This window comes from Xyrauchen texanus, chromosome 41, assembly GCF_025860055.1.
Source record: "Xyrauchen texanus isolate HMW12.3.18 chromosome 41, RBS_HiC_50CHRs, whole genome shotgun sequence".
Lineage (NCBI taxonomy): Eukaryota > Metazoa > Chordata > Actinopteri > Cypriniformes > Catostomidae > Xyrauchen > Xyrauchen texanus.
Window position 1 is genome coordinate 35074008 of NC_068316.1, and position 15917 is coordinate 35089924.

At 36.8% G+C, this 15917-nt stretch overlaps 1 protein-coding gene across 1 annotated transcript in view; it reads left to right on the plus strand.

The window, feature by feature from the left end:
• tmx3b (thioredoxin related transmembrane protein 3b) overlaps positions 1–15917 on the plus strand; it is a 212061-nt gene that overhangs the window by 149918 nt on the left and 46226 nt on the right. The window contains exons 10-12 of the mRNA XM_052114024.1: positions 387–485; positions 833–890; positions 1291–1344. Of these exons, the coding sequence (XP_051969984.1) occupies positions 387–485; positions 833–890; positions 1291–1344 (211 nt within the window). The remainder of the gene's footprint in view (positions 1–386; positions 486–832; positions 891–1290; positions 1345–15917) is intronic.

Below are 15917 nucleotides of genomic sequence, written 5' to 3' on the forward strand. Positions count from 1 at the left end.
GTGTTTAAATATGTTTGTATGTGAACACAGTAGTCAGTGAGAGTATTTCACTTTTAATAAAGTTTTGTCTCTTTGCCATTGTTTATCGTCATTGACCCAAGAATATTAATATTTGCGTGTTTCGTTGACGTACAGGATTGCTTTTTGTGAAACATTCCTAGTTACTTCTCCAAAGGCAAATATTTCACACTTTGTCTAACTACTAACTAATGTTTGCTGAGCCACTAGTCAAATCTTTGATATTGTTCCTTTTGCATAAGCTAAGTGTTTTTATTAGCCTTTGAAGAGTGTCATTTGAAAAGAATAAGTTAGATTTAATTGTAATTTTATGTGTATAGATTCTTTTTTTGTTGTGTGCATTGTTAGTGGTGTCTGTTGTGTTTCAGAGTATGAAGATGGCAGCTTGTCATCGTGGGTAAATCGTGAGCGCTTCCAAAGTTACCTTCAGATTGATGGTTTCACGCTCTATGAGCTGGGAGAAACAGGTAGTTATTGCTGCTTTTTTTAAAGGGGTCGTGCATAGACCATAGATCAAACAAACAAACTATTTGTCATTATTTCAAAATAGAGCATTATCTGTTCAACTGAAAGCTCACTGCTAGGGTAGCATTATTTGTACTCATACTTTAGAAATGATTGTTGTTGGGGCAGATTCTTCATGATGCAGTGCATATATAGTATCATCAACATCAACTACTCAATGATTTCTTCATAACTGAGATCTCAGTTTTTCTTGAACAATGATGAATGTGGATCAATGTCTTTTTCTGTCATTGCAGGAAGGTACCTTTCAGTAAATATGTCTTCTTTTTCTTGCGATATCATGTAACAGGTAAACTGGTGGCGATTGCAGTTACTGATGAGAAAGATCCAACAGAGCAAAGTGTCAGGTAGAAAGATATATCCGTTTTTTGTGTAGGTCTGCTACTATCATGACATTTTGGCTGACAATGAATTGTTTACATTGAACTCTGAATCACACATTAAAAACAAATATTACAAAGGAGTTACAAAAAAATCTCTAGAATATTTCAGTTTTTTTACCACTGTGGTTCATTTTCTATTCAAACTGTTGTTCAACCACCTGAATATACACATATATATTTTAACATAAATGTTCTTGCATTTAGTGGTGCTCGCTAAGGCAAGCACCAATATTACTGTGGTTTGTATTAGGGTTAGGGATTTAAATCCTGAACACAAGTATTATTACATGATGCTGTGATGTCAGTCGTGTTTTCTTTTTGTGTCTAAATAATTGTATAACAGAATTGAACCATTTGATTTTAGGTTAAAAGGTCTTATCCAGAGAGTTGCTACAGAGCACAGGGAGCAGTTCAACAGGTGAGAGCAGCATCACACATGCTTTCACAGTTCACATGGCGTCATTTACATCTCTATTGTAAACGGTGTGTAGTCAGTTTCCATTGGCATGCAGAACTCGAATCTTCATGTGAACAAACGTAATTGTCCTTATTTCATCATTTGCAGATGTCTCCAGTAAGAGCTTAAGTCTGTACATACAGTGACCTCAACTTGTCAAGTCACATTTAAAAATGTCTGAATGTCATTGCATTAGACTTGAAGTGTTGCAAAGTTTAGATTTACCACCAGTGGCAGATCCTGGCATATAGATATAGCCAGTCTGCTTGGGTGGCGCAGGAAGCAGTCCCCGTACACAATTCTGTATTGCTCATTGTCGTTTAATGGGGTTGCTCTTGCTCTCTGTACCGCTCACCATCTCATTAAAAATAAATTGTGCCCTAGCTTGAAATAATGTGTGATTGTGATGTAGTTGATTTTGAAAAGATCCCAATGGGGGCACAAACGGTTGTAAGATACCATTCATAGCCAGTCTGCTTGGGTGGCGCAGGAAGCAGTCCCCGTACACAATTCTGTATTGCTCATTGTCGTTTAATGGGGTTGCTCTTGCTCTCTGTACCGCTCACCATCTCATTAAAAATAAATTGTGCCCTAGCAGGTTACTTTCCAAGCAGGTGCATGTACTGTTCCAGAGATGATCTTAACTAAAACGTGTTTTTCCAGATGTTAACAGATTTGTATGTGTTGCCCATTATACACTCACAGAGCACTTTTTTAGGAACACTATGGTTCTAATAAAGTGCCCGACGTGGTCTTCTGCTATTTAGCCCATCCACCTCAAGGTTTGACATGTTGTGCATTGTGAGATGCTATTCTCACTACAATTGTACAGAGCGGTTATCTGAATTACCGTAGACTTTCTGTCCACTCCAACCAGACTGGCGATTCTCTGTTGACCTCTCTCATCAACGAGGCGTTTCGTCCACAGAATTGCCACTCATTTTGTTTTTGGCAACGTTCCGAGCAAACTCTAGAGACTGTTGTGTGTGAAAATCCCAGAAGATCAGCAGTTACAGAAATACCCAGCCCATCTGGCACCAACAAACATACCACAGTCGAAATAACATTTTCCCCATTCTGATGGTTGATGTGAACGTTAACTGAATCTCCTGACCCGTATCTGTATTTTATGCATTTCCACTGCTGCCATATTATTGGGTGATTAGATAATGACATGGATAAGTAGGTGTGTGGGTGTTCCAAAGATAGTAAGTATTCATTTTAATTTCAAGGTGTAAGTGGTTAATATTTAGATTTTAGGGGCTCTTTTCTACTTCCAACATTCGATTTTAACGGGAGAGTTTATTGATCTATGAACAGCTGGACCGATCAGAGCTTGTTTGTAAGTCGCGGTCTGAAGCAATGCGATAGCATTCATCCTCACGGTGAGTCTGTTAACTGAACAAAGCACTTGTACTTGTTTATCAACATTGCATATTATATCAGAAGTGATCAAACATTATTTAAGATGCAAAAGGGCATTATATATTTTACATAGCACAGATGGTTTGTCATTTATGGGCATAAATCACAGACAAAGTTACCTGTGTGTATTTTTGGATTTTATTTTTGACGTTATCAACCATTATAATAATGTATTTGAACATGTTGTTTTGAATGAATTGTGCATTTGTGAGAAACTTTGATATTGTTAACACCATTAAAGCAAAATAAAACTGGATGGGAAATGACAGTTGCTGCGATCTCTCTCCCCCGTTCCCATAACTACACTGCTCAACACATCCACTTTTCTGTGATGAGAACTGAAATGTGCTGAAAAGGGGTTTCAAGGATTTAGGCAGTTTAATTACCAATTTGATGGAGATTTGTTTGAGATTTCATAAAAACAATTGTGGTAGGTAATAAAAATATGAAATTGAAAGTTTATTTAAAAAAAATTAAATCTGCTAAATAAACACGCTGAATATGTTACCAAAAAACAGCATTTTTTTATGAGTTTATATATATATATATATATATATATATATATATATATATATTTTAATCTTAAGCCATACATTCAGCACAAAAGCAAGCGAAATGAAATCGAAATGAAAAGTGCTTGGATCTCATATGCCATAAAGACAAGCTAACATTACACAACTTCCTGTTTGTACCCTGCGACATACAATCTTGTTTTTCATCACGCCGGTGCGAACATGTCAGGCCCTTATTCACAAAATAAAACGAACCTTAAGGCTAAAAGTAGCTACTAACGCTGCAATTTAGGAGCAAATCTTAAAAATTAGGGGCATGTCACATCATTTTAATGTAAGAGTAATTTATGAAGCATTTTAACATTGACCTTAAAAAACGTGTCGACTGAGAGATGCAGTCATCACTCCCACACACCGAAACAACCCAATTACACCGGAGATAAAGGTTTTGTGTGTGTGTGTGTATATCATTGTCTGTCTTCACTGAAAAATAGCGGTTCCCTGTCTACCAATCACTGAGGGCGATACATGAGTTAAACATGACGTCATCCATAGCAACAACAAGTCCAACTCCGCCTTAAACCAGGCGTACACTGTGCGAGTTCTGACACTCGGGAGGTCGTGAGCCCCTGCACACGTTACAAGTCAGTTTATCTGAAAGTCGTACAGGTGCAGTGGCGAATTCTGAAACAGTCCAATACATTTTTGCACATTTTATCTTTATAAGACATACAGCCAGATGAGAACAATTCTTTAATTCCTCAAGCTTGCGATTTAGAAATAAAATAAGACTGGTACGGGGCTGCATCAGTTGAAAACTCATCTGCCATTAAAAAAAAAAGAAATGCTGTCCAAGATATGTCAGAGTGAGTTTTGGAAGGGAGGCGGTGTGATTTAATGACTGCATACATCAATTATAACGTCAGTTACTGCATGATAATAAAGTGCACAAAAGAAAGTGTGGAAAATTCATTTACCGTTTCTGTCTGTTATATTTAATTTAAGCGCAAACATGACGTTTAGTGTAGAATTAAAGTTATTTTAGAGGAGTAGGCTACATCCTTCTCTTCTGTGTCACCACTTGTTTGTTGATAGCAGACAGTCTGAAGAAGATCTGTGAGGACTTGTCCATATAAATGCGCCTTACAGCCACACACAACAAAGTTCAAAAATCTTGTTTTAGCGCAGCTGTTGATTGACAGGTAGAACTTTCAGCCTAGATGTTCTTCGTTTCACTAGACACACGTTTGGAGAGTTAATAAAATCTTCTATCACAGATCCACTGTTGTGTCCATATACAATTATAACAGATGCGATATCCCCCTAAATGTAAATGTGCAAGTATGAGGAATAAAAATAGGCCACGATGGAAATTTGAAATAACTGTCCATCAGAGTGATAAAGATTGTTTTCTAGCACAATCCGAATAAGAGCAGAGAACAGCATGGCATTTCTGTAGAATCATTCCCAGTGATGTGCTCGTGAATAATCTCAGAAAAACAATTTTTCTCCAAATGTGTAAAAGCTTTATGAACACTCAGTTTACATTGATCATGTTGTAACACCTTCTCTTGATTGGTCAGCTTTAGGTAGATTTAAATCGTCCCAAATATTTTAAACATTTGAAAAATGATCGGCAGCTCATAATTCCTCTCACATTTTGCGAGCCGCGACCACACGAGCACCCACGATTTACACATGATTTTTGCTCGCACCGTGTATGCCCACCATTACTCTTATCTTAAGATATTCTTAGTAAAACTTGCTCTTAGCAGTTTTATGAAAAGGTTTTAAGCAAAAACTCATAGCTAGGAACTCTTTAGAGAACTAGTGTTAAGCTAAAAAAAATCTACACAACCAATTGACCAGTTGTTATATGATATGGATGTTATACTGTATATTTAACACTTTTGCGTCAATTTAAAAAGTTACTCCGAGGTCCTTAGAGGCCTAAAATGTTATCGTCAAATAAACTGTCATAATAATATTATGTATTAATATTATTTTCCACTTTCAATTAGTAATTTTTTTTATCCAACTTCAGTCCTGATAATAACTATCAAATATTAATTTTCAGGATTTTAACTCTTTAATGCCAGTTTGTTTATATAATGCCACTGTTGTTTTTTTTACAAACACACACAATTTTAGCTGCATCCTTTATTCAATTGGCCTGCAGTGCTCTATAACAGTGTTTCCCAACCTTTTTTCTGCCACAACACTTTTTACGACTAAAAAATTCTACGGCACACCACTATCCCACAATAGGCTAACCGTCGTCAATAGTTTTCCTTTTCAATAACTTGTCCATGTTTTCTGTCCATCTTAGTAGCGTGTTTACTTGTAATGTCTGAAATTCAGCTATACAAACATACAGTACTTGCGTTAGACTTTCTCATCGTCCCTCTTTTTGACGGACAGGGTCATAAAAATTCTGTCATAATCTATTATTACCCGTCATTTTAATGTTCATATTTTAATAATAATAAGACATTTAATAGCTTTTATTTTCATTCACATTTTCATTTTTAATCATGAATTTACAGGACAAGCATATAGCATATTATTCATTTCTTTATTTATGAAGAGAACAGATGAACAACAGAGAAATGAAGCAGATGAATGTTTCATCAGAGGCCACTAAAACACGACATATGAACAACGCAATATTACAACAAACAAATACCATTAAAATATGAACAAAACTGATTAAACTCGCCTGTGCGTAATCAAACGCATCAAGGGAGACTGATGCTGAGGTGATTGTCTTTAGAGTTTGTGTCTTTGTCTCGGATGGACGACTTCTCGTGGCAGTTTTAATTTGGTTCTGGAGGCTGAACCCAGCATCAAGTGCCGCATTACCCTCCACATGAAAAGAGTTGCAGAAAGCGTCACAGAGGGGCAATTTTATGAGTTTACCATGTAAAAAAGCATGAGGTGTTCACAATACACACTGAAAACATATATTTGGAATAGAGAAAAAAAAAGCTTGCAGTTGCTTTAATAGCAGAAAGTAATAAAAGGACTCGTTTATGTTTAGAAGCATTTCCTTGGTGAATTTAAATTAGATAAATAACTGGAGTCTCTGATATTCCTAAATGATAAGGTAATATTTAATTAAAAGACATTATGAGACATTCAATGTCTTTTCACAAATTTGGAAAGTCTTTAAATATTTATTGTTGTTTATTACTCTCATGTGATGACCCTTTACACATATAAATATCACTCACTTCAGACTTCAATATATTCTGCAGCGCTGTCACGAGTCATGTGATGACCCTTTACCCGTATAAATATCACTCACTTCATAGACTTCAATGTGTTCTGCAGCGCTGACGCGAGTCATGTGATGACCCTTTACCCGTATAAATATCACACACTTCATAGACTTCAGTGTATTCTGCAGCGCTGACGCAAGTCATGTGATGACCCTTTACCCGTATAAATATCACACACTACACAGACTTCAATGTATTCTGCAGCGCTGACATGAGTCATGTGATGACCCTTTACACATATAAATATCACTCACTTCAGACTTCAATATATTCTGCAGCGCTGACACGAGTCATGTGATGACCCTTTACATGTATAAATATCACTCACTTCATAGACTTCAGTGTATTCCGCAGCGTTGACGCGAGTCATGTGATGACCCTTTACACCTATAAATATCACTCACTTCATAGAGAAGAAGAAACATAAAAGAACGGCTCATGCATTTTGCTATTTGCAAAAGGGAACATTTAAGAAAAAATTATGAAAATAATAAAGACGGCAAGAAGGGAGATGCAGGTTAAGTTTCATTTTATTTTCTAATAATTTCCATCTTCTGCTCTATCTCTTGTACTCTATCTTTATTTCATTGGCTATTTCTCATGTCTATCTTTTGCTCGTCGTTACAGTGCGCACACATGATGACAAGACGTCTAAATATCAAGCAGTTTTGAAAACTGTCTTAGCATCTGAGACTAGTCTCTGCATATCGCCTGAGTGTGCTCAAGACCATTCGTCGAGAGATCCATGACTTCTCGTCACAGACCTGTTGCAGACGGGCTTGAGCATGTATTGTACAAGTCAAGTCAATTTTATTTGTATAGCACCTTTCACAACACACACTGTTTCAAAGCAGCTTTACAGAAGATCAGGCATTAACAGACGATAAAACTGTAATGTCTATAATGTTGATGAATCATCATTGTGTAATTAGATAAAATACAATTGTTTATTGTGTTTAAAAATAAGTAATTAAATAATAATTGTATTAATGACCCCAGTGAGCAAGCTGAAGGCGACTGTGGCAAGGAACACAAAACTCCATAAGATGTGGATTAATGGAGAAAAATAATCTTGGGAGAAACCAGACTCACTGTGGTGGCCAGTTCCCCTCTGACTGACATCATGAATATAATGTAAATATTGCTTATGTATAGTTAAAGTCATTGTTTAAAATTATTAAACTAAGTAAGTGTTAAGGGTCAGTGTTTAAACATTGATTGTGTTTGAACTGTAAGATTAATGATCAAAGTCTTTTGAAGTCAATCTTGATTAACTGCAGAAGTTCACATAGATGCAATTGTTCTTGTTAATTGGCTGATGAAGGCTTTTGATGGCAATTATTAGTCTATGCATTCCATTTCAAGATCGTAGTCCATCAATAGACTGAGGTGATGCAAGCAGAGATCAGGGATGTGAAACGCAGTTCAACCTGGCCGGTAATTTCTGTGAGGTTCGGTGTGGTCCATCCTTAATCCAAGATTCAGACAATGGCATATGAAGTACCCCATGTCTTATGGTTGGAGTTGGCATCAGTTCACCCTCTGAAGTCAATCATAATAGACTGAAGTGATGTTTGGCTGGCACCGGCTGCATTTATTCATCATCATTCAGCGACACGTAGCAGTGGAGTCCAACACGAAGCAGGAATGGTGCTGGATCCAGCCGGTTCTGGTGACCTCAGGATAGGAGTCTCGAGGTTGAGTCAGGGAAACAAATAAAATAATATAAGCATAGATGACTTTCAAGTTATTGCAGAGTTATAAATCATGATCAATGTTTCTGGTTCCGGCAGACCCAACTAAAGCAGCCTAATTGTGGGTTGGAGGATAAATTAGGTGTATGCCTGGCTAAATAGATGAGTCATTAGTCTAGACTTAAACTGAGGGCATGTGTCTTCATCTCGAACAGTGATAGGGAGACTATTCCATAGTTTAGGAGCCAAATATGAAAAGGATCTACCTCCTTTTGTGGATTTTGATATTCCAGGAACTATTAACAGGCCAGAATTTTGCGATCGTAACGTGATGGAATATAGCGTGGTAGAAGGTCACTTAAGTACTGTGGAGCTAAACCATTCAGAGCTTTGTACGTAGTTAACAGAATTTTTTAATTATTACGGAATTTAACAGGTAGCCAATGTAACGATGATTAAATGGGGCTAATATGATCATATTTCTTGGTTCTTGTTAGCACTCTGGCTGCTGCATTTTGAACCAATTGAAGTTTATTTATTGATCTTGCTGGACATCCTCCCAGTAATGCATTACAATAATCTAGTCTTCAGGTCATGAACGCATGAATTAGTTTTTCGGCATCAGCAACAGAGAGCATATGCAATAATTTTGCAGTATTTCTTAGGTGGAAGAATGCTGTTCAACAAACATTTGTCATTTGATTTTCAAAGGACAGATTGGTATCAAATATAACACCCAAGTTCTTCACTGTTGAAGATAATGTAACCGTACATCCATCAAGAGTCAAATTATATTGTAGTGGCTTATTTTGGTACAATTTTGTCCATTTTTGAGTTTTTTGGTCCAATAATTAGTACCTCTGTTTTGTCAGAATTGAGTAGAAGGAAATTTCTGGCCATCCAATCTTTTATTTCATTGATACACTGCTAATTTTGAGAATTGTGAAATCTCATCAGGTTTTGAAGAAATATAAAATTGTGTATCGTCAGCATAGCAGTGGAAACTTATTCCTTGATTCCTGATAATATCTCCCAGGGGAAGCATATACAAGGAGAAAAGCAGAGGCCCTAAAACTGATCCCTGTGGCACTCCATATTTTACTTTTGTTTGGTTTGACAATTCCTCATTTACATAGACAAAATGGTAGCGGTCTGCTAAACATGACCTAAACCATGCTAATGCAACTCCACATATGCCAACATAATTCTCTAGCCTATTCAAGAGAATGTCATGATCTATCGTGTCGAATGCAGCACTAAGATCTAAAAGCACTAGAAGAGAAATGCAGCCGCGATCAGTTGATAAGAGCAAGTCATTTGTAACTCTGATAAGTGCAGTCTCTGTACTGTAATGAGGCCTAAATCCTGACTGAAGTTCTTCGTATGTACTATTTCTCTGTAGAAATGAACATATTTGGGAGGATACTACCTTTTCTAGTATTTTTGACATAAACAGGAGATTTGAAATCAGTCTATAATTAGCCAGTTCTCCAGGATCAAGTTGTGGCTTCTTAATAAACGGTTTGATAATTGCCATTTTAAAGTTTCTTGGGACATGTCCTAAGCTTAGAGAGGAGTTAATAATATTAAGAAGAGGTTCTGAGATTACAGGGGATACCTCTTTTTAGTTGGTATAGGATCTAACAAACTGTTGTGGCTTTTGATGTTTCAATAGCTCTTCATGACCTATGACAGAGAAGGATTGAAGTTGCACGTGAGTAAAATTATTAGACACTGTTTTCTGAGGTGCTATGACAGATGATTGCATAATTCCAATTTTATTTCTGATTATTTCAATTTTATCTGTAAAGAAGTCATTACTCTTGTGCTGCGATGGAAAATATGGTTCTGTTGATGCTTTATTCCTAACTAATTTAGCCACAGTACTGAATAAACATCTAGGATTGTTGTGGTTATTTTCTATGAGTTTACTAAAATATGCTGACCTGGCAGCACAAAATACTTCTAATTTTGTATTTTTCCACATGCGCTCCATTTTCCGAGCTGCTCTCTTGAGAACATGAGTGTGATCATTGTACCATGGTGCAGGGCTTATTTCTGAAATTGTATTTTATCGAAGTGGGGCGACAATATCAAGAGTGCTAGAGAAGACTGCATTTATATTTTTTGTTATTTCATCAAGTTCTTCTGGGCTTTGGGGTTTATTGAGTGTATGAGATAGATCTGGAAGATTATTAGTGAAGCTATCTTTAGTGGTTGAAAGAATTGTTCTACCTGAACGATAGCATGGTGTAGATTGTGTAACATTAACTGATTGCAGCATACAAGAGACGAGGTAATGAGCCGAGATGTCATCGCTCTGCTGCAGAATTTCTATATTATCAACATCAACTCCATGTGACAGAATTAAATCTAGCGTATGATTATGGTGATGAGTTGGTCCTGTTACATTTTGTCTGACTCCAAGAGAGTTGAGAATATCGATAAATGCTAATTCCAATGTATCATTTTCATTATCTATGTGAATGTTGAAGTCACCAACAATTAAAGCTCTATCTTCAGTAACTACAAGATCTGATTAAAAAAAATTGCAAATTCTCCAAGGAAATCAGAATAAGGCCCGGGTGATCTATACATTGTAGCAAGGACAAAAGACAACAGAGATTTTTTATTTATATCTGACGGTGTCACATTAAGCATTAATAGTTCAAAAGACTTTATATATTATAGAAATTTATATCCTGTCCTCTGAGTAATACCAAAAACTTCACTGTAAATTGTAGCAACACCTCCTCCTCGACCCTTCAGACGTGGCTCATGTTTATAACAATAACCTGGGGGAGTAGATTAATTTAAACTAATATATTTATCCGGTTTAAGCCAGGTTTCTGTCAAACAGAGCACATCCAATCTATGATCTGTAATCATTTCATTAACAATTAGTGCTTTGGTAGAAAGAGATCTAGTGTTTAGTAGCCCTATTTTTATATGATGTGTATTTTTTATTTGTTTTTTTTTTTTGTTCAAGTTTGATCTTAATCAAAAATGTTCTTAATGATGATTTAGTGAGGGTATTGTGTTTGGTAGTTCGGGGAACAGACACAGTCTCTTTGAGATATCTAGGAGATACTGTCTCTGTGTTGCAGTTTATGTGACCTGTGTGACGTCTCAAGGCAGCTAGCAGACGTTCGGATTAACCAGTTTGTCTGCTTCCTGACCTGGGCCCCAGTTAGTCAAATATTATCATTATTAAGACTATGAGCCAAATTACTAGAGAGGAGAGCGGCACCTTCCCTGGAGGGATGGAGTCCGTCTCTCTTTAGCAGGTCAGGTCTACCCCAAAAACTCTTCCAATTGTCTATAAATCCTATTTTATTCTTCAGGTACCACTCAGACATCCAGCCATTCAGTGACACTAATCTACTATAAAGCTCATCACCACGACGAGCAGGGAGGGGACCAGAGCATATTACAGTGTCTGACATCATTTTTGCAAATTCACACACCTCTTTAACATTATCTTTAGTGATCTCCGACTGGCGAAGCCGGACGTCTTTAGTGCCGACATGGATAACAATTTTTTAAAATCTACGTTTAGCATTAGCCAGCACTTGTAAATTTGTTTGATGTCAGACGCTCTGGCCCCCGAAATGCAATTAACAATAGTGGCTGGAGTCTGTATTTCCACATTCCTTCCAATAGAATTGCTAATAACAAGGGCTCTTTCAACATGATTCTCAGTGGGTGTATCACTGAGTGTGGAGAATCTATTGGAAACCCTAACAGGAATGGGAGAGTGTTGTCTCTTTGTGAGCGAGTATGCCTCCAAGACGTCACCCAAATGCCCTGCTGCAGGGGCTCTACAGCCGGAAACCAAAGTGTGTATGTTGCTCTCTGTACTACTCTCATCTGAAACAGTATCTACCGGCTTCTATTTCTCACTGACCTCCACTACCGTTCGGATGCGAGTCTCTAACTCATTAAACTTCTCCGTCAGCCTGACTAATTCCTAACATTTATCACATGTGAATCCCTCTCTGCTGACGGAGGAGGCTATTGTAAACATGTGACATGCAATGCAGGAAGAAATAACATGAGCGGATGCCATGACTTACCACAAATTGTTTGTTGTTAGTTGTTCCTGAGTGGCGAGAGTTTGAGATTGATGTGAATTCCTCATAAAATTGTTTGTTGTTGTTGTTGGTTGTTCTTGATAAGTGGTGCTTTGAGATCGACGCAATGATCTGTGTACTGCAGAGGAGAAAACTGGGTGCGCGCTGAAAAAATGCACGCAGTTTAATCGTGATTAAGTACACTAGGCTTAAGCGGTCTGCACAAATGATGTCATGCAGCGAAGTCTTGAAAAGTTTTGAAAGTTAGGATAAATCGAGTGCATTGTCTTTTTTACAAAATCATCTCAGTTCTGGCTTATTTCAAGTTTGATTGGATGCTTATTGATTAGGGTTAGGGTTAAATGTGAATGAATATAATTAAAAAGGAACACTACAAACTTGTGATGAACTCATTTTTAATGATGCCATAATATGCTTTAATCCAAGAAATGTAATAATATTTGTTGTAAAAATGTGAAATTAATTCACTAATAAAGACATGATCTTATGTAGGCTATGCAGCGATCGGCAATTACCATTTCAGTGATGTAAGATGTAATCGTCCACAGCCACTGATCTAGAATCAGCCATTACATTTTCACTAGGTATTAAGGATTTATATTTGAGGTGGGGAAGCTGATCCTAGACCAGCAGTTATGAGCCATTTTCCCTGAGCGACAGTCGGAATGAAATATTCCACTATAGTTACAATTTAAATAATTTATAATCAGTATACAGTTACATTAAGTATTTTGATTACTGAAGAGATTTCTTTGCATTTATTGTCATTTGTTTCATAAAAAGGTTTGTCTGCTTTGTTTGAATATAAATGATTTGATCCGATGAGTATTTGAACAACCATGATTTTTTACATTCATACAAGCAGATAGAGGAGTGTTTTCACACTTTCATGAGTGAAAAGGTGGATATGATGTTATACGACCAGAAGATTTACACTCTGTGGGGTTTTGAATTAACTTTCGAGCAGCAGAAATAGTTTCGCAGAAAAGCTGTTTAGCCAGAGGGGAACTGGCGCCCACAGTGAGCCTGGTTTACCCCAAGGTTAGTTTTCTCCATTTAACCAACATCAAATGAGTTGTGTGTTCCTTGCCCCAGTCGCCTTTAGCTAGCTCACTGGGGGTCTAAATTGATATTATTATAAACAAATTTGGATAAGATGTTTAGGTTTTTTCTTCAGAGAATTTCTTTTTATTATAAGTGTATTTTGTCTTACTGTTCTTTACTTTTTTTTACTCTACCTTTTTTTAATAGTCAAAGCAAGTGAGCAATAGTATTTAGATTATGTTACTGATCTTGAGTAATCTAACGAAATATGCTACAAATTACATTTAACAGCATGTATTCTCTTTTCTGTAGTACAATACATTTTAAAAGTAACCCTCACAACCCTGACTTGAAAATATTTGATTCTAACCAAAAATATTTGAAAATGGAAATAATAGCATACAAAGCTATGTGCTTAACGTCTTTAATTAGGAAATTAAATATATCCCACTCATCCCATACATAATTTTTAATGATAGGCTTATCTTTGCAGTTAAATTAATAATTCATATCGATATAAAACATGATTTAAAAACAATACATTTGTAATGAAATCGTTATGTCTTTTAAAATAATATAACAATTTTATAATGAACTCATGGTCTGCCTGCAGTACACAATTAACAGTTGTTTATGAGTATGCCAGCAGGCATATCACCCTGTAGCTCAAGACTGGGTTGAGCCTAGTCAGTACCAGCTCCCGGGCCAGACGGATTTGCTGCTGAATTTTTTAGATCTTATGCTACAGTATTGGAATCCAGAATCATTAAAGAATGGAACGCTACCGCGTCCAAAAGATTTTGCTTTACGCAGATCTATGCTTTGCCTTCACACAATTATTAATTCCTTTTAAAAGTTCTCAGGTACAGACTCAATTGTTCTAAATCCAAAGCTTTGGCTCTGACAGCGTACTGCACGGTAACGGCTTTTCAGCCAGGCACCTTCCAGTGGCCCAAATTTTATTTGGGTATATTTATTCCCAGAAAATTTGTCTGATTTAGTTAGTTAATTTTGACCCTTTAATAAAAAGGTTTGAGTGATGTGGGCTTTATTACATTTATCTATGATTGGGAGGTTAATGTTATTAAAATGAATTGTATTCCAAAATTCAACTACTTGCTACAATCTCTCCCTGTAGATGTCCCCTTTCTTATTTCTAGCAATTTGATAGCATAGCGAAGTCCTTCATTTGGAATTGTAAATGTCCCAGATTACATTTCAGTAAATTGCATAGGCTGATGGGCAAAGGTGGGCTAGGCCTACACAAGATTTAGTTTTATTATTAGGCATTCAGTCCCAGATATTTGGCTCATTAGTCACTTCCACCAGAAAGAGCCCCTCCCTGGTTTTGTATTGAACAGGAAGTACTTGCCCCTATTTTGCCAGTGCAAAGCCTTTCTATTAAACTGACCGGAGTAGTTAAGTTGCACCCCGTTGTTTCGCATTTGCACTTGGTATGGACAAAAGTTTTTAATTTGGACATTTATTTAAATGTTGCTTCGAGCATATGGATGAACCCAAAATAATGTATTAATAAGTCCCCTTTCTGCTGGTCATAGTGGATTGTGAGGGATGTTAATACGCTCTGTAACCAATATGAGAGTGGATTGTGGAGATCTTTTGAAAATTTGGTTCAACATTTTAGGATTCACAGATATCAGTTCTTTAGGTATTTAAAGCTGTGTCCGTCTGTTCTGTACTGTTTTTGGGAGTAGCATGCACCCCCCTAAAGTGGCAGATACTCTGGAAGTGGTGATTACTGCCTTTGGAAATGGTCATGAGGCATCAGTGTATTACTCCCTGTTAATTCAGGGTCTGGGGGACAGAGCTTCAACTTCTCTCAAGAGATTATGGGAGAAAGATTTAAACTTGGTATTGTAGGAGGGAGTGTGGGCTAGGATTCTAAAAAAAGGTAAAGTCCACATCTAGAGGTGTAAGGGTGCGTTTGATGCAATTTAAGATTTTACATTTATTCTGTTGGACCCCCTCTAGATTGTATAGTCTTGGTGTCAAAGACACACCCACCTGCTGGCAATGCCAATCAGAAGATGGGACACAACCAATTTTTTTTGGGGGGGGGTGTAAAGTGTGGACATATTTATATTGCTTATATTTTAATACTTGTTTTTTAGATTTAGAGAATGTGTGACACGCGCCTACAACACCAAAACAAATTCCTTGTATGCGTAAAAAACATACTTGGCAATAAATTCTGAATCAGAAAAACTTTTTCTGATTCTAATTCTGAAGATTCAAGAATTTTCGTTGAGGGTTCAGAATGTTATTTGTGATGTGTTGGGTGATCCGTTTTCATTTTGCCCCAGGCTTTGTGTTCTAGGAGATGGGATGGTTATTGATGTTGGCCGATTTCAGGCCTCCTCCTTTAAAAAAAAAATGGTCCAATTACTTTAATTGCAAGATTCCAAATTGAAAATATTAATCATGTCACTCTTGTGAACTCAGAATTATATGAAAGCTCAGAGT